This window comes from Castor canadensis, chromosome 7 (assembly GCF_047511655.1).
Source record: "Castor canadensis chromosome 7, mCasCan1.hap1v2, whole genome shotgun sequence".
Taxonomy (NCBI): Eukaryota; Metazoa; Chordata; class Mammalia; order Rodentia; family Castoridae; genus Castor; species Castor canadensis.
The window spans coordinates 24,647,557-24,667,463 of record NC_133392.1 but is presented as its reverse complement, the minus strand read 5'-3'; the positions used below and the strand labels follow the sequence as shown (position 1 = coordinate 24,667,463).

The 19,907-nt window shown below is 38.1% G+C and overlaps 1 protein-coding gene across 2 annotated transcripts in view; it reads left to right on the top strand.

The window, feature by feature from the left end:
- The window catches only part of Sorcs3 (sortilin related VPS10 domain containing receptor 3), a 601,718-nt gene that overhangs the window by 543,763 nt on the left and 38,048 nt on the right, over positions 1-19,907 (top strand). Inside the window, exons 15-18 of one of the 2 annotated variants that reach the window (XM_074078349.1) lie at positions 5,214-5,331; positions 6,318-6,451; positions 15,482-15,595; positions 19,063-19,234. In XM_074078349.1, coding sequence (XP_073934450.1) covers positions 5,214-5,331; positions 6,318-6,451; positions 15,482-15,595; positions 19,063-19,234 — 538 coding nt within the window. The remainder of the gene's footprint in view (positions 1-5,213; positions 5,332-6,317; positions 6,452-15,481; positions 15,596-19,062; positions 19,235-19,907) is intronic. The other variant, XM_074078350.1, reaches the window with a different exon arrangement.

The window sequence follows — 19,907 nt, the reverse complement described above, 5'->3', positions numbered from 1 at the left end:
ACTGTTGACAGGAACTGTTACTTATAGGATACAAAGAAGTGCAAGAAGAGTCCCAACCTTGGAATATTTCTAATTGATTAACAGAAACTTGATCAATGATATAAGAAAATTAAGTTCTGGATATGTGGTCTAGAGTTGCAGTACTCCAAGTGTGATCTTGGGGACAGTAGAAGCATCACATTGGACTTAGGAGAAATGCAAATACTTAGGTACCCCAAATGAACTAGTGAGAAACTGTGGGTAGAACAATCTATACTTAACAAGCCCTCTAGAAAAACCTCTGATGATAGGAGCATTTGAGCTTCTGAAGAAAGAAAGCTCATTGTTGCCAGAAAAAACAAAGATCTTCTGAAAAAAATTAGCACTTAGGAATCATACTGTTCCTTCCTTTCCTTTCTCCCTTCCTCCTTCCCTCTTTTTCTTTCAGTCTCTTTCTTTCTTCCTTTTTCTCTCTTTCTGTTGTTGAGGTAAGGTCTCACTATGTAACACAGGCTGGCCTCAAGTTTTCTATATAGCCCAGGCTAACCTCAAACTTGAAATCCTTCTGCCTCAGCTTCCAAGTGCTAGGATTAAAACATCTAACTTTAATCCTAACTTGCATGACAATATTTAACAGGCTCTCCATGTCTTTAATTCTTTCAACTACTAGGAAAGAATCATCTTCAATTAATTTCATCTTCCACTGGTACACAAACAACTTTGTTCTCCAAAAAAGATATTACTAGTATGAAGAGTACTACTTTGTTGACCATGGGTTCCTTAACATTAGAATATTTCCAGATGGTGAAGTTTATTTTCTGGAACTTGATGTTTGCTTTTTATTATAATTCATTAGAAGCAGTCTGGGCTTTCTTTTCCCTAATTCAGGACCAAGTGCCTGTTTCCAGTGATTATCAGAACCAAATGATGGATAGATTCTCTTGATGATTACCCTGATTTCTGTGTTCAGTTCTCACTTCCATAGATCTCCTTGTGGATTTTAACATCTGTTTCATCCGTATTTATAAAAATGGAAGAGAAATACTTAAATATGAATTAGTCCTTATTTGATCTTCTACTTATCTTTCTCTTGCTTGCATTCACTATATTTTTCATTTCTTCAGCTTCCAAAGCTCTAATCTGTGAATAAACATGAAATTGAACAGCATGCAGGAAGCCAGGTCCTTGTAGAAAAGAGACCATGCCTTCAAGTCCCTAACACATTACTGTGGTGAGGGCACAATTGGCCATGGTCTTCCTAGAACTGAAGATGGATGGAAGGATGGGAATGCGAATGTATGAAAGATGCTAAGGGATTTTGTTCCCCTGATCTTAGTTTGGGCCCACTGAGAAAATGAATAAACCTTATAATCCTAACAGTGTTTAAGTTATTATAGTTTTTCATCTGCCACATGAAAGTAACCTCGTGTAAAATCAGACCAGCATCCTCCCATGTGAAAATATCAGTGTATCAATTTGCAGGTTAGACCAGCATCCCCCCATGTGAAAATATCAGTGTATCAATTTGCAGGTTGGGGAAAGATCCAAGAAGAAAAGAATGTATGAAAATCTGGGATAAAAGCCAAAGAAATAAAGATGAAAAGAATTTACTTACCAAGATTGCAAAAGAATCTGAACTCTCTCCGAAGTTTAGACTGATCCCTATTCTTGTGATCAGTCCTGAAATGAACACTCTGAGTTCAGAAATGGACATCCAAAGAGTTGGGAAAACTGACCATATGGAGGATATCCTTAGAGGTTCAGAGTCCACTCAGCTGTGTACCTGGATGCTCTTTGTACCCCATTCAATATCAATCCTGAGAAACAATCAAGCTTTAGCTGGAAGTTCTCTGGTTACAAACTACACAGAGTATCCCTTGCCTTGTAAGCAACTTCATGTATTAGAAAGTTCTCTCACATTTTGTGAATTTTCACACTTAAGAAATACCTAGAATGTCCATCTATTACTCTTCCTTCCCTTGCCCCTTCCTACGACATCTTCATATTAACCAACCTTAGTTCTTATACTACTTCTTGGACAGAGAGATTAAAAGTACATCTGAATTATATTGTTATCTGTACTAATTTCTTATAGTTGCTGTAACAAATTACCATAAATTGATGCCTTAAAAGAATACATATTTATAATCTCACAATTCTGGGGACTGGAGTCTAAAGTCAAAAGGTCAGTAAAGCTATACTTTTTTTGGATTTTTAGGGGAACACTAATTTTTTTACTTCTGATTACTCCAGGTGTTTCTTGCCTTAGGACCACACAACTCCAATTTCTATGTCAGTTTTCACGTGGTCCTCTCACTGCGTGTCTCTCTTCTTTGTATATGTTACAATGATACTTGTCATTGGATTTAGGGCCAATCTTGACAATGCAAGATGACCTCATCTTAAGATTCATTTACTTACATCTGCAAAGACCAAATGAGGTCATTTTCACAGCTCCAGAGAACAGGACATGGTCATATCTTACAGGAGGCTGTTATTCAACCCAGTAGAACATCTTAGTCTCTTATTTCCAGTGGTCTTTAAACCTTGGGAACTTTGAACTCCTTTAGGTAACCTAATAAAATATAGGATTTGTCCATATCTAAATATACCTGTTCCAATAAAGATATATTTTTTATAATTTTCAGGAGATTCAATATCCTCCACCCCCACCATATATATAATGTATATATATGGTATATATGTATATATACATATATATACATTATATATACATATATATAATGTATATATATGTATAAATGTGAACCATAGATTGATGCTTAATCTATGTCCTTCTTAATATTAAAATACTAAACTAAACACAATTTTTCTTTGTGAAATGGCTAATGGGATTGTTTCTTTTGCTCTAAAGAATGTATAGAGTTCTGTTAATTCATTTCAAAATCATTTTAAGTATTTTAGGTCTCCCAGAAGTGTCCAGTTGTATTGATCATATTGTATATGGAAACTCTTAAACTGCTATTATTATTATTTGACCTGAGCTGTACCAAGTCTGTTGTTTATTTTATTCAATACTTATGTCATTAGTAGAAGGGACGCTTGACATTTCTCCCTCTGACATCACATCTTATTAAATTCAGTCAATCTATTTCTCTAGACTGTCAAAACCTGATTGGGTCTTGATTCTGCCATTAAACATATTGACCGCTACTTCCAACTTTGTGTCATCAAAAAGTTCAATTTCCATTGATGACCATTGTTTGCCTGTCTTCAAGTCATTAATAAAAATGATGAACAAGAAAGAGCATACAACAGAACCTTGCAGCTGACTGCTGACACCTCCCTCCTGGCTGATTTTAATACTTTAATTAGGCACTATTCAGCCACATCATACAGCACCTCACTCATAGTTTTTCATTTTTTTCTTCAAAATTGCCATGCCAGACCCCATAAACTACCTTGGTGACATCCGAGTAAATCATGTGCCTCATATTTTCCTCTTCTGTCTGCCTAGTAATCTTTTCATAGAAATGAATGGGATTAATCTGACATAGTGTATTTTGAGATGCATGAAATAGCTAAACTATTTGGAGTAGGCAGAAATGTTTGATTTAGCATGACTAGCATTCTGCTTCTCAGATTACTTACTAGAGGAAGTAGCATTTGAACGTGGGAAGATTTTGATAGGCTAGATAGAGAAGGAGACATTTGTCAAGGTCTTCTCCCACTGTTTTGTTTTCACTGATGAGCTTATCAATTTAACTTTCCTTTCTTCAAACAACTAGAAATTTATGATAAGAGATGTCTATTTTGTTAAAGATTTTTAAATGGATTGACTTGAGAACTCTGAATAAATTCAGAACTAAAAGTTCTGAATCCTTAGTGGATGCTCTGAGTTTAGCAAAACTGCTAGAAAATAGAATCTAGCAGAGAGACAGTTAAGTGTTCACTCTGCTCTGCATACTATCAGCCACATATGTGGCTAATTCTAGGCGCAAGCTTCTATCACCCCATGTTAACCTAGGGTTCATACAAAGACCATGCAGTTTTGCTAAAAGAAAGATCCTTCAATTTCCTTCTCAAAGTCTATTTAATACATTTTAGAAAAAGCTCTAATTTTTTTGAAAAAAATGTACCTGTTAACATTCAAAGTTATTTCCTGAGTTGTATTTTAAGTCATATGATCTACAAAAACAATCCTATTTCTTCTCCATTTCACAATTTAGGTCAATGCTCATCCTTCCTGTAAGCATTTTCATCTTTCAGATAGTAGAAGGAAATGTGCTTTGAGGAATGTTAGTCTCTTGGTTTGTCACCAAAGAATATCTGAATGTAAGCAGAGGAGAATTAAGGGCTGATAGTGCAATTATGTCTTGCTAAAATGGACATCATCCAATTCCTTGAGAGACTTCAGTTGTTTTAAGCTCCCAGCATGATTGGTCTCCACTGTACATCACTGTGATAGATGTCTTGCATTGTAATTGTAAGACATGCCACCAGAGTCAAGTATGGATGATTAGTCTTTTTTCTATATTTTCTAGAAATGATTGATCACTCATATTTATAGTGCTATCAACTACTGGGATTTGAAAAGGTTAGTATTGATTATCTAAGTCACACAGATGGTATGTTTCCTCACTATACATAAATATGAGTTCCTTTTATGAAACTGGTTTTTAGAAAAAGGAAGAAGGGAGAGTGGGCATTCATGTTAGGCAGGTAGAATTTCAACTAAAATATACTTAGATATAGTCACAGGATTTTGGCATTGGTAAGGTCATATATTAGATCAGCTAACCCATTCCCCCTCTCCTAATTCTCTCTCTCTCCATCTCTCTCCACTTTACAGATGAGGGAACTGTCTCTGTCAGAAGACATTGATAAAATACCAGTACTTACATTAAAGAGAAATGGGAGAGCTGTGTGTTAAAATGTGACATTGATTTTATCTAGGTGTTGGATTTTTGACTATTATGTATATTACTTTCTGTCTCTGTACTTTTGATATTTTAAATGTTTCCCACAAAGAATCTATATTACTTTTCAATTAAAAAAAGATTAATGTTAATCCATTGGATTAATGTTAAATCCAGTTGGTGAATGAAACACCAACTGGGTCAAACTGTGAGCACAGTGATTCTTGTCACTTTGGAAGAACAAAAAAAAAGTCCAGGGTACACTGAAATCCTCCAACTCCTCACAGTCTGGTGCACTACTGACTGACTATGGGTCTCCTCTGCTTTGTTTTCCATTCTTTCCTAAACACTTAGAGTTTTTGGTCACTTCAGCCTGCGCTCCGAATGGCAGTTGGTGAAAGTGGACTACAAGTCTATCTTCAGCCGGCGCTGCACCAAAGAGGACTATCAGACCTGGCACCTGCTCAATCAGGTATACCCATGACAGAGAGAGCTGGCCTCTAGAAGGAGCTACTGCAAGCTGGATTTAGTCATCTCTGGGCCATACTATTTGGGGGAAGAAGGTAGTAGTCTATTTGAAGATGTAGGTATGGATTTGGGGGAAATGGTTGTAGACCCTCAGGCCACACAGAAGTGGATAATATTTAGAAAACATGGGATTGCACCCTGGGGTTCAATGTACTCATTGAATTCACTGAGCTGCCTGGAAGAGACAGAATGACAATAACCTGTGTTTTAGCTTGATCTGAAGAGAAGTGTGCACCAGTCAGCTAGGAAGTCTCCAACAGTTTGCTCACTGGCCCTGCCATTGTGGAGGGGTAAAGCATGTTCTCAAACCAGCCCTAGAGCATTCAGAAAGAGACTGATGAGAAAAGATATAGGGTGAGTGGGTCTAGCAGTGCTGAGTGTTTCTGCAATATCAGCAGGCTTCTGCATTCTTCCAAACCTTTGGGTTCATGTAATTTACATCAACTTCTCTTCTTCTTTTTATCCTTGACTAGGATTTAGGACTTGAGTATGATCATTTATCAGAAGAGAGGGAACTTTTTGTGTCAACTTCAGTTTTACTGGGCAAATGATATGAGAAAAATATGCAAGAAATAGGCTTCTTTCCTCTAGATTTGCTATTGAAGCCACTGGGACAGTAGCATGGTCTGTGAGGATGCCTGTCATCTTTGAATTCTCTACAGAGGTAGACAAGAAATAGGATTTGATGTAGACATCATGGGATATGGTGGTATTGGACATCCTCCCATAATATTCCTTTTGTGCAGTGGTAAAAGATAAGTACTTCTGCTCTTGAAACTCCTGGATAGTTACTGGGAATGTGATTGCTCCGTGGAGAGACTTTTTAAAAAGAAAATGAAAAGGCCAATGATTCTTGTTGACAAGCTGGCTTATTTTACTTCTTATGTTTTTTTTTTTTCTGCCTCTCTCACTATGGACTTTCTCTCTAAGGGAGAGCCTTGTGTCATGGGAGAAAGGAAAATATTCAAGAAACGCAAGCCAGGAGCTCAGTGTGCCCTGGGCCGAGACTACTCAGGGTCGGTGGTTTCAGAACCCTGTGTTTGTGCTGACTGGGACTTCGAGTGGTGAGTCCTTTGGCATATCATCACAATTTCTAACCAGCTTTTTACTTATTTGTGGGGTGGGGGTAAAGATGGGATTAGTGGAGAAAGGCATGACCCAGAGGTAGGAGGTGGGTCTGTGGCCTAGTTACTGGACCAGTTGGGAAGTCTGCATAGTTAAAAGGAGGACAGGATGAGGCATTGTCACAAGAAAGATCATTGCTCTTGCTGAGCAGCATTCCCAAGGGAGATTTCTCACATCATCAGTCTGTAGCTGTGTAGAACAGTCCCGGAGGGGTTGGGCTGGCACTGATGGAGCTTGGAGAGCTATGCCTTGCACAGGTACCTTCAGCCACGTTCACTTAAATTGTGCTTCCATGCAAACTCTCTATTATCATTTCCTTTTATTTTTATTTTAATTGATATGTAATATTTGTTTACATTTAGCTACATGATAATTTATATACATATGCATTGTGTAATGATCAAATCAAGGTAATTAGTATTTCCATTTTTTCAAATGTTGATCATTTCTTTGCACTGAGAATTTTTGACTCTCCTGGATATTTTGAAATATTTAATAAGGTGTTAAAGACTATAATTCTCCCTCTGCTGAGAGTGACAAAGAATAACTTTAAATCTCACCTATTGAGATTTAAATCTTACCCATAACTATATGAGCTATATTCCAAATATCCAAATATTTACCCCTCTCCTCTTGGACAGAGACATGTGTTTATCTTATCTACACAGCTTTGTTAAGAATGCACAGATGTCTACACGGTGGCTAAAATAAAAAATTCCAGGAGGGCTTGTCTCTTTTTCCTTTATTCTCAGACGCAGACCATCAGTGAGTCCTTAGGGTTTTTACCTTCAAAATACACTCTACCCATAAGCACTTCCACCCATCTCCACATTTGTCTGGATCACTCCAAGAGCCTATTAACTCTCTTTATACCTCTTCCATTGTCACCTTAAAATCCATTCCCTTCACAGCACCAAAATTATATTTTTAAAAATCCAAATCATATCATGTGATCCTATGCTAAAAATATTCTGGTGGCTTCCTATCTTGCTTAAAATATTCTTTCTTTCCTTGGCTTGCTCCTTTGTAGGTCATTTGACCTGACATCCTTTTGTGTCTAAATTTCTTACTGTCCTTCTCTCATTCACTGTATTGAAGCCACACTACCATTTCCTTTACCTTAATTAGCCCAGGTTCATTCCTAGGGAAGAATTTTCCCAAATCTCAGCATGGTTGGCACCTCTGAAACACTCATCTCTTAACAAAATTATTAGCTTCTCAGAAACGTCTTCTGAGACTGCCGAATCTCACCTATACCCTGGCACTCTCTAGCACATTACTCTGTTTTATCGTGTTCTTAGTATTAATCACCATATGAGGTGATCATGTTTTTGAATGTTTTATTATCACTTTTCTTTCCCCAGTAGAAAGCAAGTGCTGTGACTGCTTTTGACTTTACTCATTGTTGAATTCCCAGTACCTAGTCCATAGTAAACATTCGATAAAGAGGTGTAGCACGATTCTGAATATTGTTCCTTTTAAGAGAGTCAAAAACTTCCCAATTCTAGGAATATATTGGTATCATGCTAATCCCAGGTAGGTGAATTCGTCCTCTGAATCCAAGTCAAAAGCAGGTCAATTTGATTATTTTCATAGCTCACCCCAGTGAGAAGACACAGCTAACAGCTTGAGCATCAGCCTATAAACAGGGAAGGACTGGAGCAATGATGGTGTTGCATTTGGACTCCTCTAGTGCTTAATTGCAGACTGAACCCAAGTGGCTGCTGAGCAGTTGCCCCTGACCAGCAGCCCCCCTCCTTCCATCCTCATTTCATCCAGATAGTTATGACTTTTCCTGGAAGCCATCTTTTGTTTCCCACTTTCTACTGGGAGTATAACTGATAACTGTAAGCCAAATGGGTGCTCTACCTGCTCTTCATCCTTGAACTTATTCTGTGAAAAGCTTGACTTCAGTGAGATTCATTAAAATGTGATGTATTCATTTAGTACATTTAAATTCCATTTGAATTTAAATTTCAATAGTAAGACCATTTCTATGGCAATTTTGCCCCTTTGGGAGAAAAGGTTGGGAAAGTAATTTTTTGGCAGTACTGAGCTTTGAATTTAGGGCCTCACTTTTGCTAAGCAGATGTTCTACCACTTGTCTGCAGCCCTTTCTTGTGTTAGTTATTTTTCTGAAAAGGTCTTACATTTTTGCCAAAGCCAGCCTCCAACCATGATCCTTGTACCTTGCCTCTTGAATAAGTAGGCTTACAGGTGCATACCACCATGTTCAGCTTGTTTTTTGAGATGTGGATCTTGCGAACATTTTACCTGGGCTCACCTTGAACATTGCAGCCCAAGTAGCTGGGAATACAGTTACAAGCTACCATGTGAATGAAGCCAGGAGAATAATTTTTAATTATCAGCCACAATCCAGCAAAATAGTCATAGCAAGGTGTACAGTAGTCCATTCAGAATTATGTCAGCTTGAATATTCAGAACACAAATTTCAGATTGCCTTCTGTCCTGCTGCAGACTGAGTCTATCGAGGCATACTGCCTTTGAGTATGTCATACTACAGATTCTCCCGTCTCTCTCTGACCTTTAGCAGACCCTCACCCATTGTTAGGAGGCTTCACAAGTCAGAAGCAACAGAATTATAATGGAAATATTTTTCCTTCAGTAATTCCATTAACATTTACTGGTCTAGATAAAAATCCCTTTGCTGATATTCAGTTTTTTAACTTTAAGAAATTTTCTTAATTTCTGTGCCTTCACCTCCTTAGCTGCAAAATAAAAATACATAACACGTATCCTATTGGGTTCTAGGGAGAAATAAATGAATTAATAAATAAATGAGTATAGATCATTAATATAGATAAGGCATTTAGCCTAATGGTGTACAGTATAGGCCTGCAACATATGGGAACTGCTGCTACTGTTGTGAATCTTGTACCCCAGGGTTAAGTGGTCCCCATAGGATTTATAGCAAATAAAACAGAGCTTCTACATTCAAATAAGCACTGTCTTCAAAGTAGTACCTTTGGGCATTATCCATTTATTTTATGCTAATGGCATTGCTTAAAGTATTTCTGAATAGTCCCCCTTCTTTATGGACTATTGTCAGAATCCATCTCTAAGCAAAGCAGTGGGGAGTGGCAGCTCTTGCAAAGCATTCTGTGCTTCTCAGATTTGTGTTGGTAGAGCTACTATCTGGATCCAAGACCCCATAATGTCAGGATCTTTACTATTGCCGTTTCAGTGACAAAAAAGATGAGCATCTTGCCCGTAAGTTACTTCATCATAGTTATGTAACTGGGAGAGAAGTATTTGGGGTTCAGATGCAGGGTTAAATAAATCCTCTTCTACACTTGCTATTTCTCCAGAAATCAAACACATCTTATTATTTGAGATTTACTTTATGTTTCAGAAGGAACATTTTTTTAGTATAAAATTAAATCTCATCTCCAAATGACTAAGGTTTATTACTATAGATGGAGTTTAATATAAACGTTTCATTAAGTCTAAAACAATTTCACTTGAAGTAGTTTTGACTTTTGGTGTTGGACTTGTAATAGGTATATGGTCTCCAAGAAGACTTAGTAGATTTTTCGATATGTAAGATATTGTATGTTTATATCCCCATGGTCAATCAAAGCACATATTAAAAAGAAGGTAGAAGAAACTGAGTCTGACGCAGAGTAAACAGGCAGACAAGGTTTGATGCTGGTTGGTGGTCATAATCAGAAATAATAACAAAAAAGCCATATGGCCTAAAATGTATTTTTTAAATATTTCTGAGTATAGGAGAAGGAGTTTTTGATTTCTGAAAATTCTGAATTATTTATAGTCATTTGGGGGGAGATAATAGGATCGACTGTTTGAATTTGTTTTGTTTTTAAGTCTGTTTCAATAAGCATGGTTGCTGGTTTTAAAATATGGTTTTTGTCATCAAATAATATTTGTGTCTATGTCTTGAGTGCTAATGCTGGAAATGAATACATGGCAACAGTTTTATAGCCTTGTGTCCTTCTCAATTGTCCTCCCTACCAGGAAGTATTATTAACTGAGGAACCGCAAGTGGCCAGCAATTACCATGTATATTCCATTTAGTTGTTTCCCTAAGCCAAATCAGGGCTTGCTCATTTGAATGGTCCAGGCAAAGTTTAAGTCTCAGAGACAGCAGGGAGAGGATATAACCTACTTTAGTCAGTTTAGGGGTTGGAGGATGAGAAAGGTGAATTGAACCTCTTCATTTTGGTGGAAGTGTTGAAGGCTACAACCTAGATTCACATAGGGAAGCTTTTGACCTGTGACCTTGCTCTGCTTAAAATAAGGAATTTATAGTCTCAGAAGCATTTTCCTGCAGGACACTACTGGCTTTCACAACTTTCACCAGAGTGGGTGTCAGTAATAAATGTGAACATTTATAAATGTTGATGCTTCAATCAAGGAACCTCAAATCCCCCCAGTCTCAATCTTACTCTGCAGAACTATTCCACAGCAACATTCATCATGGCTCTGGTTAGGAGCCAGGAATTAATTCTCACTGAAAATTAAGGTCATTAGAGTCTAGTTGGTGTTAGAAGAAAAGAGAGCATAGGGGGCTTGCTCTGAAGTAACATGAGGGCTTTCTATAGAGGAGTAACCTTCTGGGAGGCTCAAATACACTTGTTCAGTGAGAATCCAGGGACTAGTCCTCATCTCTTCCCCACACCCAACTGCTAACTCAATGTAGCTTTCACTGAGCACCTCCTGTGTATCAGGTATTGTACCAAGTCTTTTATATGAATGAGCCTACTTAAACTTCTCAGCCAACTACTGGAAGGAGAGTTTAGTATTATCATTTTGTTTATACTTTGACTTGCCTACGATAGGAAAAATGCTTACTTGTGATCCATATACATAATACTAAAGGTTGAATGGATTTTAGACTCACCCAAATTTATGTGCTGAAATGCCCCAAAACTTCTTCCCGTGTGTCTTCTGCATTAATACTTGGTAACTTTGCTCTATGTCTGTCCCCATGCTGGTAGATACATGGAAGGCAGCCACTTCAACGTACTAAGACTCAGGATTCTGGAGTCAGAAAATCATTGTCTTGAGTGAATTTATTTCTCTGTGCCTCCATTTCTTGTATCTGATAGAGGAGGTGGTGGTGGAGCTATGTAAATTTGCTGCTGAGTAAGTCAAGGAAAATAGCCCTTCAGAGAAATGGACAAAGGACTGCCATAATCAGAGTAGATATAGGAGAAGGGTATTGGTGAAGAGAGAGATAAGACAGATGGATAGAGTGAAATTAGATGAGTAAAAATGTTTGAAGGATGATTGTTGGGTAAGACAAACAATTTTTGAAATGGCTTGTAGATAACTGCCTGTCTTCCTGTATGACTGCATTTAGCTTATTATGTAGTCAAACTATGATGATGTTAATTGTTAATACATGATGATTTTGTTTTATTGAGTATTTATATTGTGCCTGACAAGATCTACCTGATCTCAAGCCACCATGGTATCCTGCCTCTCAAGATGGGGCGGGGGCACCTATGGAACTGTGGCCCTGGAATTTCTACTGCCAGGTGGGAGGGTGAAGTAAGTAGGGGTCAGGGAGGCTCTGATAGGGCTATGCACAGTCTGAGACGCGGAAAGCCCTGCAGCTTGTCTGGAAGAGACCATTACTTTGTGGTTAGCGAAGAGTTTCAGAATATCATCCTTGAGGACTATGAATGATTAAAAGGGTGCCCCATAGGATTGTGCTAATGTAGAACAAGTTCCAGGAGTCTCGATTATCACCTCCATCTGCCCCTATCAGCTGTGTGCACCCTTTGGCCACAAAGGTTTTTCCTTTTCACTCTATGAACTGAAGGGATTGGACCTAGATATATAAGTGTCCCTTCTGACTCTGACCTACAGAGGCTTTTTGAATGGCCCTGGCCATTCCTTCTTCAGAATCTAAGACTTTTTCCTGGATGGGTTTGGAAGATATTCAGGTTCCTGGAAATGAACAAATTTTCCCTTAAACTTTTAGAAGTTTAACTTTCATAATCAAGGAAGACACAAAGGTGACTTATTTCTTGGAGGAAATTGCTTTTGTATTTGCAGAATCTTGGCAGTACACTTCCCTGAGGCAAATCAGGTGCATTCTGTCCAAACCTCACAAGTCCACATTACGCCCCTTTCCCCAGGAAGCTGGAGCAGCAGCTAGATCTGCTTATTTGTCTAAATCATGTAGACGCCTGAGATAGGAAGAAGTTTGGGCAGTATGAGAGATTTTAATATACATTTAGCAGAAATTAATGAAGATGTCCACAGCTTGGGGGCATCCAGTTTCTGTTAATGTTGTTAAATATTAATGAGGAGATTTTGCTCTTTGGGGCAAAGCAGTATGCTTGATGCACCTTTTTTAATTACTGCATCACTAACAGGTAGCAGAGCTGAACAGAACTCCTAAAGACAGTTTCATTTTGCAAAGAGCATTAAAACATTTCTATCTTTCACAAGACTGCTTAAAAGAGCATCCTTCTTTCACAGACTACCAATATTTCCTAGGTTCAGTAGGAGAGGTCAACATGTTCACCACATAAAGCAGTTGGGGAATTTTGTTTAAGTAGTGCAGACACATCACACTCCAAGGTTTCCATGGATAAATAATGCTTGGAAATAAGATATTCAGTGGTGTACTGGTAAATATTTAACTACCAAATCACTAGGAACAAACAAATATTGATCACTGTACATATTCCCCCAATGGTAGATTTCAAGTTACCACCATGACATCAGCGAATGCAGAATTGAGAAGACATAGGGAGTAGTCTCACATTACATACTATTCCTACCATGCAGATCCATAAGATGTACATAACCTCAAGAGCATATATAATATATCACTATTTTATATATAGTATGGCAAATATTATGTATAATAATTAATTAGATAGCATATATATTAATATAGTAATGATAAAATGCAGTGAAGCAAGAGGAAATCATGTGTTTTGAATATTTGTTGCCTTTAAAATGTGTCAAGTGAATGAAATTTCAGGTTATTTTTAATAATGGCATTGTTTAACAACCATTAATTGGTTTGCAAGATTCCTGACATTTTAACAGTCAGATATCATGGACTATTACAAGCTGGTACAACTCTAAACTCATAAGAACAATAAGTCTGGGAGTTCTCCAATACTGAATTAAGAGGCTTTGCAAAGGATTTACTTGGCAGAAATGTCTTTTTCTCCTTCTTTTCTTCCAGTTTTATTGACACATGGTCATATCAAAGCTGATCTGGAGTTCCACCTTTCCATGTATTGATCCACAATTCTACTCACATTCATTCTACAGTTATCTCTTGACCACATGGGGATACTCTCTCTGGTCAACATTTGAGTGTCAATATGGCCTCACAGTCTTCCTACAGAAATAGTCAGAATGCAATGTGATAATTAATGAGATTGTTTTTAATTCAATTGAAATATTCATTTACTCAATAAATATTTATTCAGCACCTATAAAGTCCTAGGAACTATTCTAGATGGTTGCATTGGTGAAAAGCACTGACAAATATCCCTGCTCTTTTTAGTTTCCAGCATGTGATAGGCCCAAAGATTTTGTCTGGGGTATGAGGGACAGCCTCATACAATCTAGATATTAAAGAAGAATAAGCAGGAAACTACCAAACATGGGGTGGGGGGAGCCAAGAGCATAACATACAAAAAGAAAATGAGGACAAGAAGGTGTGGCTAAGAGTATTCAGTTTGGTGGAGGTTTAGCGGAGGAAGATGGGGTTGGGTCAAACTGGACAGATCCCATTCATCAGTTGGCTTCTCTGAGTATACAGGTTAGTGCTCTTTGGCATGCTGTATTTTTCCATTCTTTAGTTGGGTTTGGAGTATTTTGTATCTCTACCTTACAAAGATTTATCTTACAGGTGATGGCAGTCAGTGAATAATAAATGTAGAATAACGTTTGTATTTCCATCATCATTATATTCTTATATAAACAGACACACAGATAACTTGCCTGTGTTTTTATTGGACTTCCACAAAATCATAACTCAAGGAATATGGAAGTAGAAAAAGAAAGCAGGGGTGGATCCAGAGAGAGTGAGGTCCCTTGCAACATATATTTCCTTAACTCTCAGTGTGTTAATATTAAAATGTTCAGATTATGTTGACCTGTCAGTGGCTTTCAGGAAACCCTTGGAAAACATGTAAACATGGCCAAAAGCCACCCACAATGAGTTCCAGCTGGTTATGAGACCAATAACCCCTTTTACCAATTTCATTACTCTTCTTATACTTTGACATTTATATACCAGGGAAACACTCTTCAGATGAAAGGCTTCCCCTCCTGCACTGGTCTGTTACTTTGTCATTTTGAACATGGGAGAAGAGAAGAGAGTCAGTCCAGACTTTCTTCATTTTATTATGGCTGGAATTTTACAGAAACATGGAAAAGAGATACATTTTAATTTTATTTTTAGGGAATTATGGGCCTCATTCTAGCTAATCAGGAAAAGCTTCGAGTGACTGTACATACATGAATGTACATGTATATTTGTGTTTGAGAGGGAAGAATTTATAGGAAAATGAAGATCAAATCTATGACATCGATTTTGGAAGGACATGTATTGAACTGTAACATTGTAATGTATCTTGACCTTTAAAGTCATCTTCTTAGTTGTCATCAACATATTTTATTAATTCTACTGGGACCCAAAATATTGTTTTAAATTTCCAGTGTCCCCCCTCCTACCCTCATTTAATGTACCTGTCACATTATTTGAATCCATACCTTTTCAGTGATAAGTAGTGATAATCCACTATGTTTGTCTCTCTAAACTGGAGAGTTTCTAAATCTAAATTCATACTACTTTCAAAATATGAGTATTTGTCCTCACTAGAGTTAGTTAAAACAATGTGTTTAGACTTTCTGGACAGTCATAGAACATTCATATGTTTATGTGTGTCTGGATATTTTAGCATTTGTACATATACAACATTGTGCAATATTACTTTTCTTGACAGTGACTATGGCTATGAAAGACATGGGGAGAGCCAATGTGTTCCAGCTTTCTGGTACAATCCATCATCCCCTTCAAAGGACTGCAGCCTTGGTCAAAGCTACCTCAACAGCACTGGGTAAGTAAAACACCTGGAGAAATTCAACTTACTGTTTTCTCATTTCCCTGTGGTAAAGTCAAAGGGAATGCATTGGTGCTGAAGAAGAAGGATGTAGATAATTTCTTTGTGCCAGGTTATTTCAGAGGGAAATTGAGGGATCACATTTACTTGAGAGTATTTTGAGAAGCGTCAGAAGAGATTTCTGATTTCCAATACCTTTTGCCATTTACCTGTGGGAAATGCTAGTTGTTTGCTTAAAACTTCTCTTCTGGAAAGGAATGCTACCTTATTTGGAGGGGCTCAAGTGAAGGAAATTTATGCAAGTGGTAATGCAGACATTAGAGTGCTCTCTAGTAAGAGATGAATGGAAGTTCTCATCCACTGATACCAAAACTTCAAATAAAAATGTAAGTCTTTTCCTAGGAACTCCTGGAATACTGAGGTCAAGGCACACTTGGGATAATTCTCTAATTGTATGTGTATATCTTTCTTTGTTTTTTTTTTTTTTATTCATATGTGCATACAAGGCTTGGGTCATTTCTCCCCCCTGCCCCCACCCCCTCCCTTACCACCCACTCCGCCCCCTCCCTCTCCCCCACACCCCCTCAATACCCAGCAGAAACTATTTTGCCCTTATTTCTAATTTTGTTGTAGAGAGAGTGTAAGCAATAATAGGAAGGAACAAGGGTTTTTGCTGGTTGAGATAAGGATAGGTATACAGGGCATTGACTCACATTGATTTCCTGTGTGTGTGTGTTACCTTCTAGGTTAATTCTTTTTGATCTAACCTTTTCTCTAGTTCCTGGTCTATCTTTCTTTGTTAGCTTATTAGTTGCCTCTCGGGTTCTTGGGAAAGGTTTTCCTGGAGGCTTTCTGTCTTGCCTTTTCCTTTGCTGCCTCTGTGACTCAGAGGAGATACATTGCATTGATTGGGCAGACTAAGCACTTCTCAAATTCTAATGAGCTTGTGCATTGTAGCGTCTAAGAACCTTGCTAAAATGCAGCTTCTGATTTGGGAGATGTGGGGTGAGGTTGAAAGCCTTCATTTTTAATAATCTCCCACATGATGTGGGTATTGTTGTTCTCCAGATCACTCTATGAGTTGCAAGGGTCTAAGGTGTTCTAGACATGTCTCACCTCTTTGAGTGGATCGGCTGCCATCTCAAACCAATTTACTCTCCTTTCACTTTTACCTTACTTGGATGTAATATAGTGGTAGGTACTACCTACCCAACTAAGAAAGCAACATAAACCTGATGAAGAAGGTATATCGAGTAGTCTAATTTGCTTTGAAAAACATGTAACTTTTAGCTAAATATTTGGTTCTAGGATGGCTTATTTCCAGGGTCAAGGCTGAGGATTTTAGAAACTGTGATGCAATGTTATTGTAGGCCTTAGGACATTCAAACTACAAATCTAGAATCTTGAATTTAAGGAGATGTGCTATTAGAGAAAAAAGTGCTCGGAAGTTTGAAGAAGGAGAATGTAATGGTTACAGTGGATCATCTGGGCAACCTGATTCCCAGTCAGAGCATCTCTTTGATATAACTGGAAAAGAATTACACTGGCACATCTCATGTAATCATGTGGCATTTATAAGTGGACCCAATTTTAATCAGTTTGGTATAGTAAAACATCCTATAGCTAACAGAATAAATCAGAAAGATAAAAAGAAAAGCCTATTCACTTTTTCCCTAAGGGATTTACTCTAGTTATTTACAAATACCTCCAGGTTTCTCAAGCGTTGGCTTATATTACAAATCACTTATCAGCTTAAATTGATGGCCAATTAAAGGAAAAGAGGAAGACACAGTTTGTGTTAGGACATATCACTTACATATCTATCATGAATAAACCTAAATATTTTGTGAGTAAAGATCAGCAAGAAAGTATGAATTGATAAGAAAATTGTTATTAATTTGACCAGTGCAGACCAAAATAACTATAATATGAGTCACATATATGATTTTAGATTTTCTAGTAGCCACATTTAAAATCTTCTAAAAGGTAAAATTAATTTAAATATATTTTATTTAACATAATAAAAATTATCATTTCGACATATCAAATTAGCACATTTTAAGTACTCAATAGCCACATGTGGAAAGCAGCTACCATATTGGGCAGCATAGCTCCAGACAACAGTTCAGTACTAGTGGGAGGGGCGAGGGTGAAGGAAGGAGATTAAGGTGACAGTATATGATTGATGGACTTCATATACTTATATAAAACAGAACTGAAAAATACCTCTTGCAATTGCTTTGGGTGGGATGGAGGGGGGCCTGGGGAAAAGACAATGGGGGAAATGTAAATAATGTACAATATAAGTCTGATTGGAATTGTCACTTTGAATCCCCCCCATAATGAATATATCCTAATAAAAAAAGATGTATCTCAATCAACAAGAGGATGTGCTGTAACTTCATCTGAGATAACTACCCACAGCATTCTGTTTATATTCCCCTGAGATCTTTGAGTGGAGGTGGAAGGTAAGTGGTTCAACAACAGAGGACTTTGGGTATAAGTAGGTATCATGGAGGACAAATATCACTCCAGAAGAATTTCAGTTTCTCTTTTCTTAAGGACACTAGAAAAAGGAACATGGATGGATTAACTGTCAATGATTGATTATTCCTAGCATGGAAGGTGAAAGAAGATAAGATGTGATGGTAATGATGGTGGTGGTGGCAGCAGTGGTAGTGGTGGTAGTGGTTTAATCAAAATATTGGTTTTAGTGAAGACTTACAGATTGTGATGTGTCTGGAAATAGTCCATATTGCCGGTTGGGTCTGTAGGCACGCTTTTGGGTGAGTGGTCAAGGAGAGTGACATGGTATCAGTACACATGATGCTGTTATGGTGCTTTGTAGGGAGGTTTTCCCAGCAATCCTGTGCCTCTAATTTAGCATTTCTGTTGAGAAGAAAATGAAATATTAGCAAAGAGAGAAAATGTACTATAAAATAGCCCAGTGGCTCCAGAGTAAGGGCTATTAGGTATTAGGAGAAGGAATAATATCCTAGAGATGGAGAGAAGACAGGCAGAAGCTTTCTGATTAACAAGAGCTATAAGTCTGATGTGCTAGTTGCTTTCTGGTATGAAGAAAGCTGGAGGTAGCCTTGGGGAAATAGAACAGGGTCCTCCCTGTCAGAGGTGCGCTTGCTTTTCCTGCTTCCCTAGTTCAGTTGTCTGCCTCCTCCTCTATGTGTGTGAGTCAGACATTGATTTTTCTTCCTGGTTTAGACACTGATCTGATCCCTGGCTCACCAGGTAGGATCAATAATAATGTTTAAGGAGGTACTCTTCCTGAAATGGAAGGATAGCAGTTGGTCAGCATTTGTTTATCTTTGTAAATGACTGGTTTTTTGCAGGGTTTTCAGGGGCAGCTGTGAGAAGTATCTCTTTTGCCTTTGTTCTCTTGCACTCTGTTACTAACACATACACACACACACACAACCACACCGCTATCATCTGTCATTTCTTTTTAGGTACCGGAGGATTGTGTCCAACAATTGCACAGATGGACTAAGGGACAAGTACTCTGCCAAGTCCCAGTTGTGCCCTGGAAAAGCCCCTCGAGGCCTCCATGTGGTGACGACTGATGGACGCCTGGTGGCAGAGCAGGGGCACAATGCGACCTTCATCATCCTCATGGAGGAGGTAGGTGTTTACCTGGCTCTCTTGAGTTCAGAACTCCCATGCTGGCCATTCCTGGTTTCCCTAAAGGAATTAAAACAAAGGTGCAGCATTCCCATGGGCCACTGTACTAATGCTAAAGGTGATAAGCAGTGACCATTGGGCAGAAAACAGACAGGAGTGAAAAATGCTTGGGATATGTAGCGTCAGACTCTTCATCCTTCATTCACAATAAAGACCCAATCTGGAGTGGGGGCCCACTTGTCTCTGAGGCATACAAATCTGAATGTGGTCTTCAGGGTTCCCCTTCAGGGCCTGTTTAGGAAATGTTTATTACTGTAAGACTGTAACTTATAAACTGGTAGCAAAAGGAAACTCTTATTACTTCTGTTGCATTTTTTTCTGTATTCTACCCACTAGTCTCACTGATTAGAAACCCCTACAATGCTTTTAAAGGCTCTTGAAAGTGACGGGGAAAGAGAATTGGGATGCTTTAAGCTGTCTTTGTAAAGAACACTGTATTAGTTGCAATGCCAGCTGCCTGCTGCATTAGTTCATTTTTTTAGTGTCTTTTGCAGTCTGGGCAGTAAAATTCAACTGCATGCAGCCATTCCAATGTGGAAGTAGCTCTGTTGTTTGCTTCTTCTCCCTATATGAGCTGTTTCTCTTCTGCCCAAACCAGGGACTTTTCAGGGAC